Source organism: Pinus tabuliformis, chromosome X (genome assembly GCF_031772625.1).
Source record: "Pinus tabuliformis cultivar Carrire ecotype Pingquan chromosome X, CPIR1, whole genome shotgun sequence".
Taxonomy (NCBI): Eukaryota; Viridiplantae; Streptophyta; class Pinopsida; order Pinales; family Pinaceae; genus Pinus; species Pinus tabuliformis.
Genome location: NC_142308.1, coordinates 380,476,835 through 380,500,661, shown reverse-complemented (window position 1 = coordinate 380,500,661; position 23,827 = coordinate 380,476,835). Strand labels below are relative to the sequence as shown.

At 35.5% G+C, this 23,827-nt stretch overlaps 1 protein-coding gene across 1 annotated transcript; it reads right to left on the bottom strand.

The window, feature by feature from the left end:
• Positions 1-14,142: 14,142 nt before the first annotated feature.
• On the bottom strand, positions 14,143-17,626 carry LOC149140125 (uncharacterized). The gene is made up of 7 exons (XM_089447979.1): positions 17,599-17,626; positions 16,369-16,500; positions 15,489-15,575; positions 15,086-15,338; positions 14,696-14,827; positions 14,458-14,555; positions 14,143-14,323 (listed from the first exon to the last, which is right to left on the bottom strand). The coding sequence occupies exons 2-7, from the start codon at positions 16,417-16,419 to the stop codon at positions 14,189-14,191; spliced, it is 756 nt and encodes a 251-aa protein (XP_089304105.1). The 5' UTR covers positions 16,420-16,500; positions 17,599-17,626; the 3' UTR covers positions 14,143-14,188.
• Positions 17,627-23,827: the final 6,201 nt, after the last annotated feature.

Sequence of the window (23,827 nt, the reverse complement as noted above, 5' to 3'; positions counted from 1 at the left end):
CAGTTCAGCAGAAGCAGAGTACATGGATGTTAGTCAAGCAACTTGTGAAGCGATCTCGATGAGGAAGATTCTTGTTGGGTTATTTTGTCAGACGATGGATCCCAATATGATTTACTATGACAATCAAAGTTGTATCAAACTCTCTAAATATCCAGTTTTTCATGATCGATCCAAGCATATTGACATCCAGTATCACCATCTACGAGATTGTGTGTAGAGGCAGATCATGTTGTTGGAATACATTCTTACAGAGGAACATGATGAAGATATTTTGACAAAGGCATTGTTAAGAGGAAAATTTGAGTTCCATAGAGACATGATTGGGGTATATGATAATCCCTTTCTTGTTGAGAGGGAGTGTTGAAAATGGTAACAAGAAACTATTGATTTAATTTTCCCTTGAATTAAATGAGGAGAAAATTGTAATTCCACATCACAAGACAACAATAATGAGTTAACTAAGTTAATTTCACTTAGTTGGCTTAATTAATTCGAGTTGAGGGCCTAACTTGAGTCATGTAAAGTGGTTCTTAAATTTTAGGAGCCTAGGGTGAGTTTAATTTGAGTTGTAATAATTTAATTTAGTTAAACTGAGTTCATGTCAATTAAACTAGTTCCAATTGTTGGAGGAACTAGTAGGAGGTCTAATAGTGGAGTGCAACTTCAGGGTTGAACCAGTTAACTGATAAAATCAACCATAATTAACTCATGCATGCATGAAATTCGAGTTACCCAGTTGATATTGGAGTTCAAGGGAAATGTACTATCAATTGTATAATTTTCCGAGTTGTACAAGTGGTGCATGCAGCTAGAGAAGGGCCTATAGGGATTGCACAATTCTAATTGGGAATTTCCCTAATTAATAGGGGGGTAATTCCCAAGGAAATAGGAGTTTGGAAGGCAACAAAATTGGCTAAGTATTGGCTAGAGTCAACTTGTGAGGTAGTGAGATAGATTATATTTGTGTAGAGATTGTTCAGGCTTCAACAAGCATTATATTTCTTCTCTATTTTATGATCTAATGTTATACATATAGGAAGGGGTTTTGAGTAGAAAACTTCCCCCTTAGATAAATCTCTGATCATGTGATTGAATCTTGTTTCATGTTTATGTTGTGATTTCTCGATCGATTAATTCTTTCCGCTGATGAGTAGAGTAGATTCAAGTCTCTTGTTTTAAAAAATTACATAAGCAGTTTGAATCTACAAGGAATTTCTACACGAGCTACCATAAATTCATCGTGTTACAGTCTGCGAGCTATAGAAAGTCACTTTTGTTTGAGGTTTGAACTACAAAAATTTTGCTTTTGTCTGAGGTCTATGAGCTACAAAATATTGCTTTTGTCTGGGGCCTGTGAGCTATAGAAAGTCGCTTTTGTGCGCAAGTTGTAGGCACTTGTCATTCTGCAGTCTACGAGCTACAAAAAGTGGCCATTATGCGGTCCGCGAGCTACATAAACTCACTTTTCTCTGAGGTCTACGAGCTATAGAAAGTCATCATTTTGCGGTCTTTGAGCTACATAGAGTCATCATTTTGCGGTTTGCGAGCTACATAAAGTTTCTTTTCTCTAGGATTTACAAAGAAAAGAAGGTTGACTTTTGAGGCTGTGAAGAGGCAAGAACAAAGTATGTTTTTGGGCCAAATTGACTTGACTAGGAGGATGGACTAGGGACTAGGTTTGACCTAGTTGTTGACTTATATGTGTCTCTATTGAATTGAATAATTCTCTATAAAAAGGTTGTTGGGTTTTTCCCCATTAGAGTTTTACCAGGGTAAATCTGTGTTCTTTGTGTGAACTGTCTCTTTATGATTTTATTGCCTCATATGTTTTATGATTGATGTCCTCTGTATAATTATTGAATGATGTAACTAATGGATAATAATGCAAAAGATCATACTCATCAAAGATAATTATCAGTATAGAAGACTTCTTAAAAATCGACATGGGAATAAAGCGAGGTTTTGTGTGAAATAACAACCCTAGAAAGGAAGAAATCATTGTTTCATGAAGCCCTAGTTCTTTGATGAAATCTATCCTTAAGCTATTGAAAAGGCCAAATTCATCTTGCTAGAAGAAGGAGCTTCTATAGGCCAAAAAACCTCAGTCTGGACTTCAATCAAAAGGATAGAATGATTTTTTCTAATGCATTTTTGTTGAGATTAATGTTTAAGGAGGCATGAAGTATCTTTGATTAAAGTCGAAGATCTTTACTATGTCAAGAAGTTGACCAAGATTGTTATTGTCACTTGAAATAAAAACATCTTATGTCAAGGTTAATTGAACTACTTCAAGGGGACAAAAGCAAGATCATTGTTCAAGATGTCTACTAAAAGAGTCTGATAGCTAATATTAGGAAAATTTGAACTCTTCAGATGATGGAGAAAACTTTTGATTTTTGGTATATATACATGTCTATTGAAATTTTAAGCTAGTAATATGGAGGGAGCTGACATCGTATCTCCTTGAAAAGAGTAAGGCTGAAGTATTACTCCATGCACTTTGTAATGAGAAGCAAAACATACCAGGACTAAAAATGCAAGAGATTAACAAAAGACTAAAGATTGTTGCTTAATATATGAGGTATGATAATTTATTATATCTCAATGAAGATAAGTATATTGTAAAGGTATGTGCTTAATATAAGACTGCGTACATGTTATGTACAAAGTATGAAATATGTTATACAAAGGAATCTCATTGTCAGTCATTACAAGGAAAAGAATTTCTAGCAAAGTTTATAACAAAGGTTTTTAGTGTCATAAAAATTCGTAAAAATTGTAAAAAAAAATCCGCTAAAACATCCCTTTGTGGGAACAGATGTTTTAGCAGAGTTTATAACAGAACTTCATCACAACTGAAAAAATATGGGCGACCAAAGGTTTTAGCAGATGTTTTTTTTTTGGTGCGCTTTATGGAACAAGAAGCCCCGATGCACTACTTATAGAAATGTACCGTGCAACATCGAGGCATTTAATTGAAAGAGCATCGAAACTTTAAATGTATACCACCCCAGTGCTGACAACAAAAAAATCTCGGTGCGTTCAAATCAAAGAGCATCAGACCTTGAAACTTATACTGCGTTGGTGCTTATATAAAAAATCCCTAGTCATTTTTTGATGAAGGAATGCCTTCGGGGCATGCGAAAAATAATTGTAGTTCTGGTGCTTTCTCTTAAACATGCAGCACCAGAACGTCTTGTTTACAGAAACAAACTAGTGTGTTTTTTATATAGAGCGTCCAATGTTGTTAATTTTAATAGTGCACCAGAATGGAAATAATATTTTATAGAACCGAGGGGTGTTAGTTATATTAAAGCACTGGTGCATTGAGTTACAATGCATCAGGGCATTAATTAAATACAATATCGGTGCTTGAAGACCTGAAAGCCCGATGTTGTCATTTTTCAGAAAAACACCAACTACAATGAAAGATAACGTTAGGGTACTTTTATTTAAAGTAAAGCATCGATGCATTTTTATGTTATGGATAAACCAATGTTTTTATATGAGATTTTCTCTTTTTGGAGACATCGACCTGTGGCAGTGCAATTATTATAATTTTTAAAATTTGTTATTCATTGACAAATCAACATATATCTTATAATAATATTCATATAAATTAATATTTGATTAATGCATTTGTATATGATGTTTGGATTAATTTGTTATATTATCATATTTCACATCTCTTCATTATAATATTTAATCATGCATATATTTAATCAGTGGTGTAACATTTCACAACGACATTGGATGACACAATAGAATAAATTAAAATGTATTTTATTATATATCAATAAGAGGCTCTTTTTCGTACAATACGGGATTGTTATTGGTGACCCCTTGTCTTTCAATTGAGACATTATGTCCATGTTTACATTAAACAAAATGTCTGATTTTCACAAACAATTACTTCAAAAAATACAACAGGTTGCATTGATATCCAAATAGATCATCATTCTTCGCTGGAATTGCTGTCAGTGCTCGAGCTACTTCCATGACTTGGATTATTTGGAGGAAATTTTTTGTTGATTACATCGATTGTTTTAATCTTCTTGATCTTGTTCCATCTGCAAACATAAAAATAAAGTGTAATGACTGTATCTACATTGCTGAGAATATTGAAAATTGAAATAAACTATATACATCAATGTGAATCGAATAACAATGTACATAGCAAGAAGTGATTCATAAACTGTGCACATGGTTTCAAAACCACGTCTTATGCCTTGTTGCAATAAATTTTCTATTGGCGTAGTTCCATACTTTGTTTCTCGCATGTTTTAAACCCCATTATAAATCATAAATTTAATATAAAAGATTTTTTTGTTCTATTAATGATAAACTCAGAGAAGCAAAACAACATAGATACTTACAAATTCCACAGTTAATTTTTGATATGCCAACATATACTCACAATTGTTATTTAACCCAATGTCAATCAATCCTTCCAATGGCTCTTCTTTGTATGTTAACACCTATTTGAAGACATTCAAGGATGGCTGTTGTAAAACAACTTAAAATATAAAAAATGAAACCTTGAGTTGTTATAAGGAAATATTAACAATTACTCACAAATTTTGAAAACAACTATTTTCTTCCTTGTCATCCTGTTTTATGTGTTGAATGAGTTCCATTTTGTTTTCTTTTTTGCAAGAAAATACTTGAAAATTAATATTTAATGCTAATAATTATTTATTTATTATTATTATTATTATTATTTTTTAATGTACAAATTCAATCATGGTTACATACATTTGAAGCATGTTGTTGTTGAGATGGCTCCTCCTGTGATGCAATTATGTCCATTTCTTTGACCATCTCCTTATCCACTTTTTTTGGACATTCCTAGTGGCATGTTTCATATATCAGTGCGTTGATCATTTGGGATTTTTTGTTGATTTTATCGATTCTTTTTTATAATGATATATGAAAATTAAATATAACAAAATTGATATTAATAAATTAATGGTTTGTAGTAATATATACATATAATTCTAGAAAATCATTTTATACAATTAGGAATATTACCTTTTGAATGATTCATTTTTGTTGTATGTTTTTGTTATTGCAAGTCTAACATGTCTCAATGACCATTGCTCTGGAAACACTTCTTGTAGTTTAGTTATAATTTCATTCTTAGAATCATTGCATTGATTTTTGTATTGTAAGTGGAAAGTACGTTTATATGTTCGTTCCACTAGATCCCTCATAGTTCTGTAATTTTTTTCTCCCTTTCATTAACTTCCAATACCACTCCAGATGAGTTAATGACCAATTATCATCATTTACATGTTCCACAATTTTTCTTTTCTTAGAATGACATTATCTTTTCCTCCATTGTTGCTACCTGTAGAAGAATAAACATATATGAATTATTAGATTATTTGAAACATGTTACCTAATATTCTCAAGTATATTATTAATGAAAATTCAAACAAAAAAAAACTCATATTGAATAGTATTTTTCCATTCACTTGATTCATCATTTTGCAATTTTTCTACCATGTTTTTATGCTCTTTTACACTTAGACTAGGAATAATCTTATTAATCTTCTTCATTTTGTGGCTTTGCATGATACACACCAACTAATGCATATTAGTTAAACTTACATATAGTTCAAACATATTAATTTTGTAAAGAATTTACAAAGAACTTGCCTTCTCTGATTTTTTTTGATGTGTTGTCATTGTGTCGATCAATATTTTTGTTACTTGAGACCTTCTGAGACATTTTTTTTTATTATCAATATGTAATCTGGTTCATTCAATACAAAAGCCATTAGATATATTTTACAAATAAATAAAATATTTTTCAAAAAAAATCTCTGTTAATGGGTGCGTTTATCTAAATAAACTCACCGATGTGTTTATGAGATTAAATGCTTCGAGATTTTATTTATTTAGCCATGTCTTGGAAAATTAATTTTAAATTAGGACGACGCAATTTGTAACGCTAAATGCACTGCACTAATTTAACAGTGCTATTAGGAACAGACGTGCCAATGCATTATATTACACCGAGAGCAACGATGAACATACTTAACAAATTTGAAAGTGTTATAATATATTGGTGCGTTGAAATACTCAGGTAGCCCCGGTGCATTATATTACATATGGCGCATCGCGCAACATATAATCGTTTTTTAAAAATAAAGGAGAGGGATGACAGTGCAATTTGTAAGGCTAAACTCAATGGAATGATTTAACAATGTTATTAGGAACAAGCGCGTTGATGCATTATATTACATTGGGAGAAACCATGAAAATAATGGATAAAATCCAAAGTGTTATAATATATCGATGCATTGTATTATTCAGGTAGCCCTAGTGCGTCATATTACATAGGAGGCACCACAAAAGATATGGTCATTTCTTAAAATAAGAGAGGGTTGATGATGCGATTTGTAAGGCTCAATGCACCACAATGATTTAACAGTGCTATTAGGAACAAGGGTGTCAATGCGTTATATTACACTGGGAGAACGATGAACAAACTAGATAGAATCAAAAGTGTTATAATTTACTGGTGCGTTGTATTATTCAGGTAGCACCAATGTGTTATGTTACATATGACGCACCGCACAACATAGAGATGTTTAAAAAAAAAAACGAAGAGGGCCAACAAGGTTTGGATCTAATTCAATAAGTGATTCCCCTACTTTATATGTCAAATGCCCTATATAATAAGTACACAAACTCATTAAATATAAAATGCCTAAATTGAAAAAACCTAATTGTGATGTGGTAGAGAAAGTTAAACCCTAATGTGAAATTTTGCAGGAAGAAGCAAGGGTTTAAGGTAAGTATATATATATATATATATAATTATTTTTTTCTCTGAATTTTAATTAAATTTAAATAGGAATAGAGATCGTAAAAAAATTACTAGTAAAATCTATAGTAATTTTTTTTATTATACAGGATTTTTTTTTCAATTAATTAATTATTATTATTTTTCTTTTTGAATTGTGAATAAATCTAACAGAAATTGTAAAATATTTTAACAGTAAAATTTAAGATTCTTGCTATCCAGGGTTTTGAGTGAATCACCATACCTTTCAACTTCTGATCTTTCAGGGATCCAAAATATTTTGTAGCTCTAATCTAATCTTCTCTTGCAAATGATCTCTCTTTAGTTAAACCCTAACAAAAATTGTAATTTTTTTATTAGTAAAATAAACAATAAAATGTAAAACTTATTGTGCAGGTTTTTGAGTGAATCACAATTCCTTTTAGCTTTTGATCTTCTGAAGATTTTGCTGCTCCAAAGTATTATGTTGTTGTTGCACAGTGCTCCTAGTATATCTCTCTTGCAAATAGCTCCTTGAAAATTTGGGTAAAATAATGAAATGGTAAATAACTTATTATTATTTAAAAGACTTTATGAAATTAGATTTCGAAAAATCAATTGTCGCTTGTTTTTGAAATTTAAAAATAGGGAAAAAAAGCGTGTTTTTTTTATTCAATTTCTCCGCACATCGGTGTGTTCAATACCCAAGTGTATTGGTGCGTTTATATAAAAATCACACCGAAATTTCCAGGGCACCATAGTTTTTCAATGCATCAACATGATTAATTTTATTTTTTTTGTGAAATCCCGAAACAGTGTGATTAATCTTTTGAATGCAATGGTGCGGTATATATTTAAAAGAGCACCAAGATGGTGTAATTCGTTTTTATTTTCTAATTTCGGGAAACAATTGTGTATTAGTGTTATTTTTTATTTAAACGTACCAATGTGTATTTATGCAAAAGAGAACTAATATGATAACTTATTTTTTAATTTTTCAGAATGTCGGAAATCGGTGCAGGTGTTATTTAAACACACTGGTGCACTTGTTATTTAAACAGACCGATGCAGTTTATTCTGATTAATGCACCAGTGGGGTTTAAAATCTATCTGCAATTTTATTTTCATATAAAATGACATATTAATATCAAATTATCCTTTAGGAGGCATCCACATGAATTACACTAGTTCATAGTATACATTTTCTGCTTAAAGTCGCCTTGTTCTTGAAAAATGGTTTCAAAACTATATTAAAATTCAAATTGTGTTTATATGGTTCTCGAGATTAATTCTAGATGTTCACACAAAATTTTATTTTTGATTCTTATTAAATACACAGACAAAATCTCAATAATATCAAATGGCCAATTCTTCAAATTCCAGCTCATTCCATATTGTTGATCAAAGTCTTTCGTGGAGTTCTCCCTTTCCATATCGAGTAAGTTCATATTTTATTTACATTTCAATTATCTAGTTGATTTTTTTTTTTTAATCCATGTCAATTTGAATAAAAATGTATGCAAATTATTTGTAGGAACTAGATTCAAAATCGAGTTCAAATGCAAAAAATATTACTCCATATTATTTTCAAAAATGTCGGAAGCTCTTATCAGGAGTAGCATATTGCAAGCAATTGGTAGATGAAAATGGACAACCTCTTCACCCTGCCAATTGGAACATGGCATCTTCTAGCCGCAATTCTGGATCAATGATGGGAATAATTCTTTGGTATACTGAAATTTCAACAAACCAATTGCATTGCCATGCTTACTAATATCATTGATACTGTACTAATGACGTTCAATATTTTTTGAAATTAGGATTTTAGTGATGATGAGCGACCCACCTACCATCTTCTGGTGCACCCCACTACAACGTCAAATCGAGAGAAGGTTGCATTAAGAGCAAGACTCAGAGAGGAATCATACAAAGAATGGTTGAATCAACCACTTATTCAATTCCCACTACATCCAGATTCACCAATTAGAAATGACTACAACAATAGTAGTTCTTCATCACAAGTTGGAAATGGAGGCAATCAAATGGATGTTGGTATGGATGATCACTGATGGGATACGACTGCCATGGAGGCAATGTTGTTAGATGCATTCCAGAATGATGAGCTAGGGGATGATACTCATATCACTGATACCTTATTCGAAAGCCTGAAATCTGCTTCCACCACCTCTCTCTTTAGACCTGGCAGCAAATTAAAGTCTACTAAGTTGGGGACAACGATGTTGATGTACAACGTGAAAGTAAAGTTTGGCATGTCGAATGCATGTTTCTCGATAATATTGAGGTAATTGACTTGCATGATCAATCAAGTTCCTTATATTTTGTCACACAATCAACTTTAAAAATGGTCAATTTTATGAATGTTAAATATTGACATTGTACAATTATATTCTCCACCAACTACAAGATATTCAAAAATAACATGCTTATGAGTTATAATGTCTTGTCGGGTAGCTGTGAAGAGACAAAGCAATTGTTGAAAATGTTGGGTGTTGAGTACATATCATATCATGCATGTATGAATGATTGTATTATATATAGAGGAGAATATGCAAACAAAGAGATATGCATGAAATGTGGGCATGACAGATATCGTAATTAAAAAAACAGGTAAATCACATGGTCCTCCTCATAAGATATTGAGGCACATGCCTATATTCCCAAGGATTCAAATACTCTTTCATTGCAAATAATTAGCTATGTTGCAGGGATAACATGCCTCACACATCAGTGATTTAGAAGTTATGTGAATCCCAACAAATTCAATAGCCATGAAGCATATATAGGATACACGGCTTGAAATATGGGTGAAGTATGAAGTCTACGACTCAGCATAGCCATGGATGTTGTCAACCCATATTCCCTCCAAAACACCAACTATTCTATTTGGCATGTAGTAGTGATCAATAACAATATCCCCCCATGGTTGTCTGTGAAGAATGACCATCTTATGTTGGCTCTCATAGTCCCTGGTAGAAGACAAGTAATATGGATGTATACTTACAACCATTGGTAGATGAATTTAAGGAATTATGGAAAGGGATACATTTGTATGATGTATCAAGACCCATCGCAACAAGGAGGAGTTTTACATTGTATGACATATGTACATAACCCATACAAGATTATCCATGCTTAAGAGTTTCTATGGTAAATTACATTCTTTATCATTTGTTTAGTAATAATATTGTTTCACATATTAATTTAATCCGTTGCAATTTTTTAGATCTTCTGAGGTCGCTAACGTGACGACCTGTATACGATAATGTCGCGGGTCTTGTAGTAAAAGTGTATCATGGATGTAAATGGTGTGGACCTTCTTTGAAGGTTTGGTGGTCCGAACACCTAGGAAATCCAGTGTATGACTACTCCAAGGTATTCCTCCCAGAAGAACACCCTTACAGAAAAGCAACATCAACTTTCAATGGTAAACCAGAGAGAACCTAAAGGCTTGCAATAATCACACCATTTGGATTGCTTAAAGAATATGAGACAGAGAAGGAAAAGGAGTTTGCTGAAATGTTCGATTCAAATGGGGAGCCTATGTTCAATGATCCATATTTCTTTGACACCTATGTTGAGATATTTCCCATTGGGATGAAAATAAAATTTCTTTTATGAGCTCCCATATTGGGAGCATCTTAAGATTGACCACTTACTAGATCCCGTGCATATATTTAAAAATGTTTCGTCTTCTTTATGGAGGCACACATCATTGAAAGAAAGAGACACATTAGCTGTTAGGAGAGACGTTATTTCTTCAAAAACTAAAAATAAACATTGGCCAAGACAAGAAACTAGAGGAGAGGCTAGCCCCTCTTGGTCTTTCAAAGAAGGTGATGTCCCATGGATTTTAAAGAAAGATGATCTTTCTTTGGCAAAGGAAGTTATAATGAATGTGAGGGTGCCTTATTTATATGGGTCTTCAATACAATGTTGCTTCACTATGGATGACCGCTTGTTGGGGTTGAAATCACATGTCTATTTGAACCTAATTTTAAGAGTAAATATGTCAAAAACATGATTTTATTAATCTTCTTCTTCTTCTTTTTAATGTAATGAGATATTTTATAATTAATTTTTGTATAATGTACTATTTATTGTGCAGTGTCATTATCCTCTTCTCATGTATGGGTGTGTGTGAACCATGACTTCCCCCAAGATCTACAATGTGCCATATCTAAATTGTTTGCATTTGTATGTTGGATCACATCAAAGGAGATTCATATGGCTAGCATTCCATGGTGGCGTCAAGAGATAGCTGAGATTGTTTGTATGTTTGAGAAAGAATTGTCGATGAGTTTCATGGACTTGCAGATTCATCTTCTAATTCACTTAGTAGATGAGGTTGAATTAGTTGGGGTCATTTCTTGTCGTTGGATGTTCTTCTTAGAGAGGTACATGAAGAAATTGAAAGGTTTTGTTCGACAAAGGGAAAAACCGAGGGGTCTATGGCAGAGGGGTATTTGCCAAATTAGTACACAATAAATATTCACACTAAACTTCATATTAATGCATATTTTGATCTCACACATACTATATATATGCGTGTGTGTGTGTGTGTGCTGGTTTTATTTGATCAACGAATTCAGAAATTGAAGTCATCAACAAATTCATTCTTTACAATATGGAAGCAACACAATTGTGAGACGCCACATTATACGAAGATAAGAGGAGGAAATGGGACAATGACAGGAAATAATTCAAATGGTTGAATGGTAGAAGTGTGCCTTATCCTAATCATTTAAAAGAAAATATGCCAATGACATGCCCTAACAGTTGGGTTATTGATCAAGTCAGAGAGAAAGACGATACATCTAGTCATTACCCATTTGCTGAAGAGGATGCGCTAAACATAGAGATTGGGTGCAACAACTCGGTAATTATAATCTCTTTTTGTAAAATTTTAACTTCATATTGCACCTTTGAATTGTAACATCTATATATATTTATACTTTTAATTATGTTCGGGTTATTAAACACATGACACTGTGATTTTTTTCACTTTTTTATAGGTGCATTTGTTGCCATCTATGTGGGCCTATGGACATCATTTTCACACGGAGGATGTCAATGATGGATGTATGACACAAGACTCTGGAGTGAAAGTCGAGTTCAACCAATCTAGTCGTGCTAGCGACCGCAATCAAAACCTAATGCAATAGACATTAGGTTACGTTGGAAAGATAAGGTTACGTTGGAAAGATAAAAGAGATCATTCAAGTGGATTTCTCTTCATTCCAATGTGTTATTTTTAGGTGCAAGTGGTGGGACACCTTGATCATAATAATGTAAAGGAAGATTGCGATAGTGGGTTGATATCTATCAACTCTCTAAAGATGTGGCATGAAGTTAGGGAGCCTTATGTTTTCCCAAAACACTGCAACCATGTGTTTTTTTACCCATATGTGTTAGACAAGGATTGGTGGTTCGTATTAAGACAACCCTAAATCAAAACATGTTTTTAAGAATAATAGTGTTATAATTCCAAACATCGAGGAAGATAATCAAGGTGATGACTATTGTAACTCTCAGAGATAGTTCTTGGTTGTGGGGAACTAGTGCCCGAGACATCTTATGATCAATAAAACTTTTAGAAATTGTGGGTAGAGGGACAGGCCATGAATTCTATAATGAATTACTTAATTTAAGAAGCCGAGTCTTTGAACCAGAATGGCCAGAAATAATGAGTGTTGCAAAGCCTTAAATTAAATATGTGTAGAAGAAAGTGAAGGAGACAAGTTTTGGCACACACAATTAAGAATTTGTGCTTCAAATTTGTAGAGAGAATAGTGAATAAAGAAGGAGAATGTGAATGAGTTTTTGGAACGTGGAGTGCTCATTAGGGGTTTTAAATTTAAAACACAGGGGTACAAAAAATAAATTCATGAGTTTAAATTGGAACATCATGTTGCATCATACATCATTCCAAAAAGGAAAAAACCAAAATGGAATCACATACATAGAAAAGAAAATAATGTTTGCAATGATACCCACTACTGGAATCAAAATGATTTTTATTTTTGATTTCATGAGAGATTTCCATTATAGTATTTTCATGAAAAACTCACAATTTCCCAAGACTCTGAACCACTAAACCCCAAGATTGAGAGAACCAAGATATAACATGAGATAATTTTAGTGGCACACTATCTCCATCAACCATGGCTAGCACCTACGGGATGATGCCTTTGACGTGCACCACTGCCTGGTCGTCCAAAACCTTCCCATCCTCCCCAACCTCTCGGCGTTCTGTTTGATATACCTGAATTTTCTAGGGACCAATTAATTGGTTATGCTGCATCAAATAAATATACTGATCTAGTTTGTGCTACAAACAAAACTCTCTTCCAAAGTCAACACAATTTAGTTGAAAACCTAAGGCATATTCCCATGCTAAAACATTCATGATAGAGCAGTTTGCAAGTATAAAGTCTCGCTCCATCTCTCCAAATTTAACACCTCCATGATGTTTTCGATCAACTACTGGCTGTCGAGTTAAAGGATGCACAGGCCCATGATTTCAATATTTAATTTTGTCTTCTGCCATGTGTATGAGCCGTTGGTAGTATGTTGGACCAATGAATATTCTTGTTTGCATTTTTCCACCTGTCTGCAGTTCTCACCATCAGGCGTTGAAATAAAGCAAACTCTTCCCCAGTAAGATGGATTCAGGTATCTTGCATCGCCTAGCTTTACAACATACTGTACCCTCAATCATGTTTTTCTTATTGTAGACACAACTTGCAATGGATTAGTTTGGTTGACCATTTTGATGACACCAGTGCATTATATATTGGGTCTTGTAGGATGAGACCAATTTCCTGTTGAAAATTCTCTTGCTAGTTCATTTGTGATGATTGAGGCATCAATATAAAACTCCATAGGCTTCAAGTCTCTCCGTCCTAAGAGATTTTTTTGAATCTTCTTGGTCATTTGTTTACGAAACCGTTTAAGCAAGAGTTTGTGACAAAGCAACTCACTTTCGAGTCCCAGTCTCTTATTCATGTAATCGTCTTTGTTTTCGACTTGTCTTCATCCAAAACAAGGAGAGCTGCGACGCAGCGAGTCCCTGCATCAAGTTGACTTAGCGTGGCGCACGAATGCAGAGATCATTTGCAGCATCTCAAGGCATATGACTAGCGTGCTGTTCTCTGGCCTGAATGTGCAAATCCTAGAGGCATTGATTTCTAATGGCCGACTAAAGAAAATACTCTAAAGGCTAACTAGAGTTTATGGCACGTAAGGTTTTTAGGACGGACTCAAAACGGAAGAAATGACAGTCAAAGCCGAGTTTTTCACCCTATTATGCAAAGAGTCCTGCTTGAGCACTTGATATTCTGCAAAATCTACGGCATTCTCATATGAGCAGCAATGCTAAGAAACCAGGCCCATATGACCTAGCGTGCTGTTCTCATATGCAGCATCATAGATCCAACCCGGGCCCTGTGGCTGGCCAAAATCACTGAGAGGAGCTAATGAGAAGTCAGGAGCTGGCCTCAGTTCATCCATCTGCAACCTCCAACAAAAATAAGAGAAAAAACACAGATTTAAAAATATATCCAACAGTTCAGTGTTTGGCTATATTGTTTGAAAATGTTCTATTTCTGTACCATCTGATCATATTTTGGTTTTGAAAGTCATACCCAGCTTGGACCATTAACAGATGGCCCATCCCAGCCAATGTGAGCTACATGTCTAACATCTGTAGGATATCCAATCTCCATTTCATGATCCGTGGAAACTGCAGCAAATTAAAAACTCCAAGAAAGTTGATAAGTGCATGCATTTCACATGCAAATAAAAGGGGGAAATGCCTATTTGAAATAATATGGCTTGCCTGTGCCTATCTACCTTGGAATGATGGATAGTCAAGTTATTTACCAAATATATGGGAGAGAACTTTTAAGCCCTTTTTGAATCTCTGCCACTTTGTAGATGAATGAGACTTTGTCGATGATGAACTAAACACAGTGGTTCCAACTGGAGGTTGTTGAGAAGAGGACTCTTCTGGAGCTAGTTTAACATAGGCATGAAATGAACAATTAAAAGAATCAGCCAAATCTATGTCCTTAAATTACATTTACAACACTTAACATATGCACCATAGCTTACATTGAAAAACAGGAGAATTAGAAATCATGTTCCATGAAAGTCGAAAGAAGACAAAACTTCAGGGTCACTCATAAGAAGCAGGGATGCCAAAATTTTTGATGAAAAAATGATCATCAAATCATATATTAAATCAAAATATCTCTTTTACAGTGCAATTACCTCTAGAAAGAGATTTACTCTTGGCTGAAGAGCGTTTTGGCACGCTTTCGCAATTCAGTACTGATTTCTTTTGAGAACTTCCCTCAATTTGTGAAGCAGTTGACTCAGATTTGTCTCTCACTTGATCCTTGGTTGTAATTGTTACCGAAGAAGCACACTGAATAGTAAATGGTTTCACAGATTTCTGTATACGCTCTTTCATCTCATCTGCTGCATCTTTATCTCTAAAACCAAAGCCACGAAAACTTTCATTCTGCAAATCAATGATTGCAACCGTTATCATAAATGAAAGCATTCCAGAGTCCAGACTAAGCATCCAAATGTTGATATCACAGATTTTACATGGAGCATTATGTGTATGTTAGAAACATTAGAAGAAAACCTTGAAAAAGGTAGTATCTACCTCTTGGCGAATTACAAAGAATCTCTCTACAGGAACACTAATTGCATCTGGCTTGCGCACTGTATGCTCAAAAAGGACTTGACCATCCTACAGTCATTCTCAAATTTTAAGTCAGAATCATTTAGGAAATAAGTATTTGCAATTAAATGTTGACGAACCATAAGCCTCAAGATTTTGTTTTATATGGACAACGTACTTTCAAATAAAAGAGATTCTACAGCACAGCAAGACTGTGAGTGATTCCAAAAGTGGCCAGACACCTGTTTTATCTTTAGGATGTAAGAGATTAAAAAAGGCATAGCCTATAACATTTAGGTCTATAACATATTTAGCTCCATGGAAGGCAAAGATAGAGGACATGCCAGAAACTGAACCAGCAGAAAGTTTTGTAGAACATAATATTAGAGAGTAAAAATAAGGCTAATAGTACTGGCGACATGAAAATTAATGGACCACAAACACAAAGTTGCAATTGCGAATCAAGATAACAAAACTTAAGAATTAGATAATAAAAAGAAGATTTACGAAACCAAGATATTAGAAACCATCAACAGGAACAATGTAGCACTTTGAGCGAACCTGGTCACTAGGGGCAAACTCTAATTTTGTAAAGCATTATCCAGAGGAATGGAAAGGCTTCCTATGCTGCTAGAATTAGAAAATATCAAAATCCCAGTATGATGCAAATTTCCACATAGTCAGTGTCTACTGGCTCTGTAGATATACTTCTCAGAAGTGCAAAATGGCAGAAATAACTCATAAAAATGGCTAATGAAAAGAAGCACCTAGAGAGCACAGTCAAGGAATGCGAGCAAAACAAGAAAACTAGTACACTAGTTTTAGAACCAAATTAGATATTTGATCTCGAATTAAAACTCACAAGCAAATCATTGAGTTGAAAATGAAGTACAGCGCCACCGAGTGGTTTCATGTGAAGTTCCCCCACAGTTCGACTGTTCTGCCAAGAAGCACTGCCTCGAGCTGCCTCGAACAAGGCCACTGGACACCTTGCCTGTGTAGAGTCGAACAATCATAAGTCAATTTCCCTCAGCAAGTTTCACCTTTGATATTTCAGTTTCTACATATATAAAAATTAATTACTACATTCAGTTTCCTGCATAATGAAGAACTTCAAGCAATGGCAAGGTGTCTTCTAACAAGGTTTTTATTTTTCAGAGGACCAGGCAGGAAGTCGCATGCATTGTGTTTGATATTGGTCACATTTAAAATCAAGACCAAAGTATGTCAATGTCAAAGTACTGAAAAGTGGGTCAGAGGAATTCTTAATAAAATTTTAGAGGAATTTTTAATAAGACTAAGTATATCTGAGGATGTAAATATCCGGAACAGAGGAAAACAAATGGTGTCGCTTTTTTATCACTGGTATAGATTGGCCAAAATATTGCCCTAACAGAACTGGTCATGTAAATACGATAGGTCATTTTAATGTCATAGAAAAGAAAACACAATTCACAAACTGGATCAATTCAGCACAAACAGAAATGGGAAAATATTGCGTACCTTGAATGTTTGGGCACAATTAATCATAATGTGAAAAGATCAAACAGGTTGCTGTAAAGTACAGCAAGAAAGCAGGTTTTCCATGATAAATGACTTGTCTGTCTCCCAACCTTGATAGGATTGCTATCCTTATAGGGTTATACAATTTCAGACAAAAATGCTACAGTTACCCTAAGATCCTCTACAGATAATTAAGAGAGACAAGGCTTCAAATAACCTTTCTCCCTCATCTAGTTTATTCATCTCAAACACAATACTGTCTTTTGATTCCACCGAATAATAGTTTAAGTCTGTTCTATATAAGAAAAATTGAACACCTTTATTGCTTATTTAAAATTTGCAGCATTATAAGGTCAGAGGTAGAAAATTGTCAGAAAGTTTACCTCGCAGATCAATGCATTTACCATTCCTAAGCCTCTGAGGACAACAGATGAAAACTTCATTTCAGACACTTCACTAGCCCCAAAATTCTATGCTCCAAAACTACAGAGGGAAACCAAACCATGGAAACCCATATGCTTTCTGTCATTTTTAGAAGCACCCGCCATTTTAAAAGTTTACAGGTGGACCTGAGAAAATCAATACTTACCACATATGTCGGAGGCCACCCAAGAAACCCACCAAACGAACATGCAGCAAAACATAATCAACGAAATGACAGAATTTAATACAGGAATTTTAACCCAACCTGGCAAAAACAAGAAAATATACTTACATGTATCTCAATATTATGGCCGGATCCTCCTCCGCTTGTCCAACAAAAGTAAGCTCTCAACTGTACCAGCTCTCAACTAAGAAACGATAATGCAACATCAAATTTCAAATTTAAATAAAAATAAGAAAATCAACCGATGTCAATAAAAATAAAAATGAAAGTCGAAACTTTTATCCACCTTGTGGGCCCTACATGACGGCCAAGTGCCTAACACCTATCTCCCTAGCATAACACATGCAAGCTATACAGCAGGCCACCTAAGGTGGCATCAGGTTAACAGCTGTGATCAGGGAGATTGAAACCTGAAACCCGGGCACTGTAGCTGGGTGGAATACTACTACTCAAGTCCATCCTCTTCCTGGATTGAAGAAACCCACAAACGCATATTTGAAAAATCGATGGTTGCAGACCTAGACCTAGAGTGGAATCCTTTTCCATTGGAGGATGATTTCTTTGCCATCAGAAAGAAATGGCTCTGCGATTTCAATTCGAATGTGAAGAAGGCCATAGAGAAGGAGCCCTTCACCTTACCATTCGCAGGTTTCGACAGATCACAGGAGTACGTGGGGATTCATTCGCTATTCAAAGAATAGTAGAGAAAGCTCAGTTCCGCAGGGATGAATTCGTGAAGGACCTGGCTGATCGAATGACAGCGATGGAGATGAGTGTGGAAAAGCTCAAGGATTTGAAGGCCAAGAAGGAAACTAAACCTGAAAAAGCAAAGCCACTGCCATGTGCATGTACTGTGAAGAAGTCCTTAAAGCAAGAATGGAAGGGGGATAATGGTGTGAAGGGCAAGATTTCATACAAATGGGAAGAATCTAAGAATAAAGTCACCGATCCCATCACAATAACAATTCCTGGAGCGCGGCAGGGGGAGTTCAAAACCATTCGAGTTGAAAAATATACTGTTATCAATGATAACAAGTCTTCAGATGCTAAGATTCGAGTCATTCCACTTGAAGAAGGCGGTGGGAGCAACAGTAGCAGCAACAGCCACAGCAGAAGGAGTTGTCTCCCCAGGATGCTGCTGTGATCATTCAGACCTGCTTTCGGGAATATCTGGTTCGTCGTTCCCAAAACCTTCGAAAGAATTGCGTTGAAGACAGTTGAAAAATGTGAGGCAGTCTAGGTTTTGAGATTTAGAATAGATTTCGAAATTTCAATTTTCTTTTATTTCTATGAAAATAACGGCGTTTTGTAACTCATCTTTGCCCATACGCTTATAGACGACCATAACGAACTATGGCGGTACTAATTTAAGTCAAACAGAAACTGAAATTTCTAGATGTGATTGAAGTACCTGATACCGTGAAGTAGGGAGCTTTTCAAGAGATGGGCGAACTTTCATTGTAGGCCTCGCTCAAAGTAGAAGAGCCCGTTCCCTCCATTTTCGATTCCTTCGGTTGAACCTATCGTCGAAGAAGAGGTAATTCTTTCACAGAAAGTATTTGAAGTGAGCTGTGGCACGTAGGTATTTACGTAACTATTCACCACACCCAAACGCCTCAAGGTCTCATCGAAGAAACGAGACACGCAGTAGATTTCACAAGGATCTGTGCAGAAGCTGTGATGGGCTTCATAGCTGTGGCCACGGACGAAGATGAACAGAACAGACCCTGTCGAGGCTCTGAGAAAAACCAGAACGGGGTTTTGAGCACAGAGGTGTTGATATTGGGGCCTCTGCTGATGCACCTGAATCAATTGGATCAACGGAGGCTAGGTGAAATGCGGGTGATACCTTTGCTTTCGACTCTAGTGGTGCTCCGGCCCCCCGCCTTCGCTAGAACAAGGACCCTGTCGAGGCTCTGAGAAAAACCAGAAGAATGAAACTGTCGAGGGGTTTTGCGCACAGAGGTGTTGATATTGGGGCCTCTGCTGAGCCGGTAGGCGGACACCTCCCGCCATGCAACCCTTTACCACATGGCGGACACCTGCACAACAGGGACTAACAAACCTTACCATATGTATGCCGTTCGGATATCATACGAAATAACATTAAACATTAGCCAATTAATCTTAGCATTAAGAGCAAACCGCTAACGGTCAGGCCCTGTTCATTGTGCCTAAATAGCAATTTAGGCTATGGTCGGGCCTCTTCCGCCTCGGGAAGAGGCCAAATAAGATGGCGAAGGTAAAGTCAACTCAAGTCAACTCCAAACTTTACAATATAAATGCAAATAACATACGAAAAGTTTGCAAATTAATGCTAACTGGGCTCCGAACGGTTACTATAGTCCCTGCCGGATGCCAGATGGCAGGGACTAATAAGATGATAGAAGATAGTTTACCATATAACCCAAAAACATGGCCTTTTGCTTGTGCCCACCAATCAATGGAAGGAGATGTGCATTCAAGACTTTTCAACATTCTCAGTTTTAGGAAATTTGAATTTTTTTAGTTGTGCATTAATGTAATTCCAAACTTCAATTTTGTTTTTAAAATTTTCCAATTCTCAGTTATGAATAAAGTTTGATACATGAAGAAACCGGTTAAGATCACCTTTGAACTCAGACACAATGTGTGAGACACTGATTAAAAACATGATTGTACCGATGAAAAGGGCCCTTTGCTGGAACTCATCTAATTTTTTTTATCATTTTGCTATGACAAAATTTAGCTACAACAATGACAATGGAGAGTGATTTGTACTTGTGTTATTTCATCATTTATGCTATTGTTGTATGTTTTTGTTTTCATTATTTCGCAAAGTATTTCCAATTGCTGATGCTCCCTCTGATGATGTATTTGCTACATGAATTACATATAAAATACATCAGCCTCATGCATAAAATACATTTTTTTTATTAAATGAAAAATGTATTTATTAATATGGAAACATAACTTTCAACTTAAAAAAAATCAATTGATGCACCAAAAACACATTCATGTACCGGATTCGGTGCGCTGTCAAACACAATTACACTGTAGATGGTGTAGACTTGCCTATGACACATCACTATTGGTTCACAAATTTAAATTTTCATAGCGGTGCGTCACACTTATGCACTGGTGCACATGTATAACATTTTCGCACTGGGATAGAACATTCACGTTATCTAACGCACTGATATATAGTTATATTTTTAAATATTATTTAGGCGGTGCATTGGGTAAATATAATAGCACCGGTGCGATCAAAACATACCAAGCACACCACATTTGTGATGGTGATTAAGAGGCATTTGTTTGAGTTTCAAATAGACTTGGTGATGCATTTTTTTTCCTATTTAGATTATGTAAAATAAATATCTATTTTTTATGTATTTGTAACTAAATTATTTAAAGTAGACATGTCTTTATCATTGTGAACATGATGTAATATTAGCTAGGAGAAATGTGAAAAACATGAATTTTAGTGCATATCTCATGATAAATTAATTTATATTATTTAACTCACATTTATTATTAAAAAAGGTTAAATTTAAACTAGTAAAATATCAAATAAAGACCAAAATAGCATCGAAATGTTATATCTTTATTATTAGAAGAAAGTTCACTTGCCTCTTTAAAGGAGAACTTCCAATAGAGCAAACCCCCAACTATAAGTAACTTGATCACAAGCCTTATTTTACATTTCTTTATCCTCATCTTTAGAAAGAAATTTTTAATTTAAATTGGTAAGAGTTTTTTTTTTTTTTGCTAAGTATGATTAATCTATTATTTACAAAAAGAGAGTATTGTTACATCATTTGAGCACAGAGAGCCATCATGCCTGAGAGATAGGCCGTTTGAGCATGACTAAGTCAAAAACTGGGAGTTTGAACATGATATCCCGCGCAGGGGAAACAGAGAGATACAAACAACAGACACTAGACAGTAGTCCCGACACAACAGAAACTAGACAATAGACCCGATACAAGAACATAGAGAAAGTTTGACAAACAGAGCCAGAAAGAACCTTTCCTCCTTTCCACATGGCTTCAAAAAACTGATGGACAACTGAGACACAAGATTACTCGTCGGGTGGCTCCTCCACTATCCTGCACCATCCCTCTTCCGGTTCCTGCCTGTCTGGTGAGCAACTGGCACAATGTTGATGGCGCTGGCTGGCTGAGGTGTCCCGTGTTGCATATCAGTAGAAGGCCTCGGAGAGTTGGGATTTTGATCTTCCTCAGTGTGAGGCATAGGGGCACTAGGCTCGCCCTCGTCTTGGGCTTCTTCTAAGAAGAGAACAGAGACATGAGCCGTAATCCGAGGGCGAGTGAGAGAACAATTGAACGAGAAAATAGCTGAGCCAAAGGACGGCGAATTGGCGGAGTTTGGAGAGTTTGGGTCCAGGTATTGACTTGGTCTCAGAATGCTCTCTGTTCCCAGAGGAGGAGGAGCATGCCCCATGGAGCCAGACCCAGCAGAAGGGCGCGAAGGGTTACCTCGACCGGGTCCTCTGCGACTAAGCATGCGCTGGCGAGGTCTCGGCATAGCGAACAGAGGAACACGAACATTAATGTTGAAATCTCCTTCAGTGGAAATTCCACGACCCGCAATGAGTATGCCACGAACACCATAGGGGATGCCACCCATAGCTGAGGGGAGATTATGCACCTTGAGCTCTGCCTCAGGCGCTATCCGAAGACAACATCCGGCGCCTGACCCTCCCCAAGCCCAATCTTTCTCAAAACTCCAAATCGTTCCAAGCAGAATGAAACACAGTAGCATGTTGCTGAAGCTGAAGCTATTAAATACGCGGGCGCCATTCCCTCAATCCTCACCCGCCATTACTATGGCCATCAAGTTCGTTGCAGGCAGAAATCCTCCAGAGCCGACGTTACTGGACATCGTTTTAATGCCAAGACCGAACAGACGAACACCCATAATGTTAATCACCTGCGCATTGATATCCTCCCACTTGATATTCTGTCCGGCGAGCATGCTGGACAGGTGCCAACCTGCTGCGCCTTCCTCCGTCCCATCATGGTAAATGCTTTATAGATCACCCACATTCGGGGTTAAATTGGTAAGAGTTACTATATAGATTAAATTTAAATTGCTTAAAAATCTCATAACTTTAGTAATAAATAAATTTTAGAAAATTAATTTTTATAATATTTATTTATTTATTTTTTAAGTTGTATTAAATCTAAATTAATTGCTCCGAGAGGCGCTTTACAATTCAGTGCGGGAGAGATGTTGTCACATAACGTTACATTTAAAAATAGTAAAATAATAATTGAAACTAACAAATTAAAAATAGTAATAAGAAAAGAAACTAATGTCGACCATAATAACAATACTTCAATTTACGCCTTAATCTTATATAACTTTATATAGAGATATAATATAACCGAAAGTAAAAAAATAAAAAATAAAAATAAATATTTGTTTTTTGTTTTTTTAACAAAGTCAGGAATTTGGTATTAATTCCAAAAAAGAGAGGAAGCAAAGCTTCCCATTACAGAAGTGTTGAAGCGAGCAAGGAAGAGGAGAAAAATAAAAATATTGCTCCTTCTTTTCTAACTACTAACCTACCTTCATATATTCCATGTTTTCCTACTACAACTAGCTTATAAATTTTGACGAACTGCTATAGATACAACTTACAAATGCATTTCATGCTTAGATATGTAGCTTAGGTAGAAATATATAACTGATGTTACACTTATGTCAAAGCACAAAAATGATTCTGAAGCAAACTGATTTTGTGTTCCAGTTATTCTTGGTTAATCGTGTTTTCCTCTTTCTCTTTGTTCCTGCTGATGTGATCCAACGAGTTAGAGTTTTCACCCATTTTATTAGTGATGAACTCTCGCAGGAAAGTGACTATGTTTTCCAAGTGTGCACATTTGTTATTGAGTTTCTCGAATTCCTTTCAATGTTCGTTGAGCCACTGCATAAGAAATGCGTTCTCTACTCTTGTTTGACTTCGGAGTTGCTTAAGCATCTATTTGAACTGATTGATGACAACCTTGTAAGCTTTGTAGTACGAGAAATATTGGCTCTTTGGAGAACTGTCCATGGGGTCCATTTGAAAAATGATAGAGGAGCAGAAAGGAAGCAGAGAGGGGATAAAAGGAAGAAGGGAGGAATAAGATTTGAAGGCCTGAGGATCAATAGAAAGCAAGACACTGCACAAAGACTCAGAGAATAGGCAAGAAACATTGAA

What these genes read in the sequence shown, in the direction of transcription:
- LOC149140125 (XM_089447979.1), bottom strand. Translation starts at nt 16,419, where the DNA reads ATGAAACCACTCGGTGGCGCTGTACTTCATTTTCAACTCAATGATTTG. An exon ending in TCTTTGTAATTCGCCAAGAG is followed by an intron (nt 15,339 to 15,488) that starts GTAGATACTACC and finishes ATTGATTTGCAG; the next exon opens with AATGAAAGTTTTCGTGGCTT. An exon ending in CTGTTAATGGTCCAAGCTGG is followed by an intron (nt 14,324 to 14,457) that starts GTATGACTTTCA and finishes TGGAGGTTGCAG; the next exon opens with ATGGATGAACTGAGGCCAGC.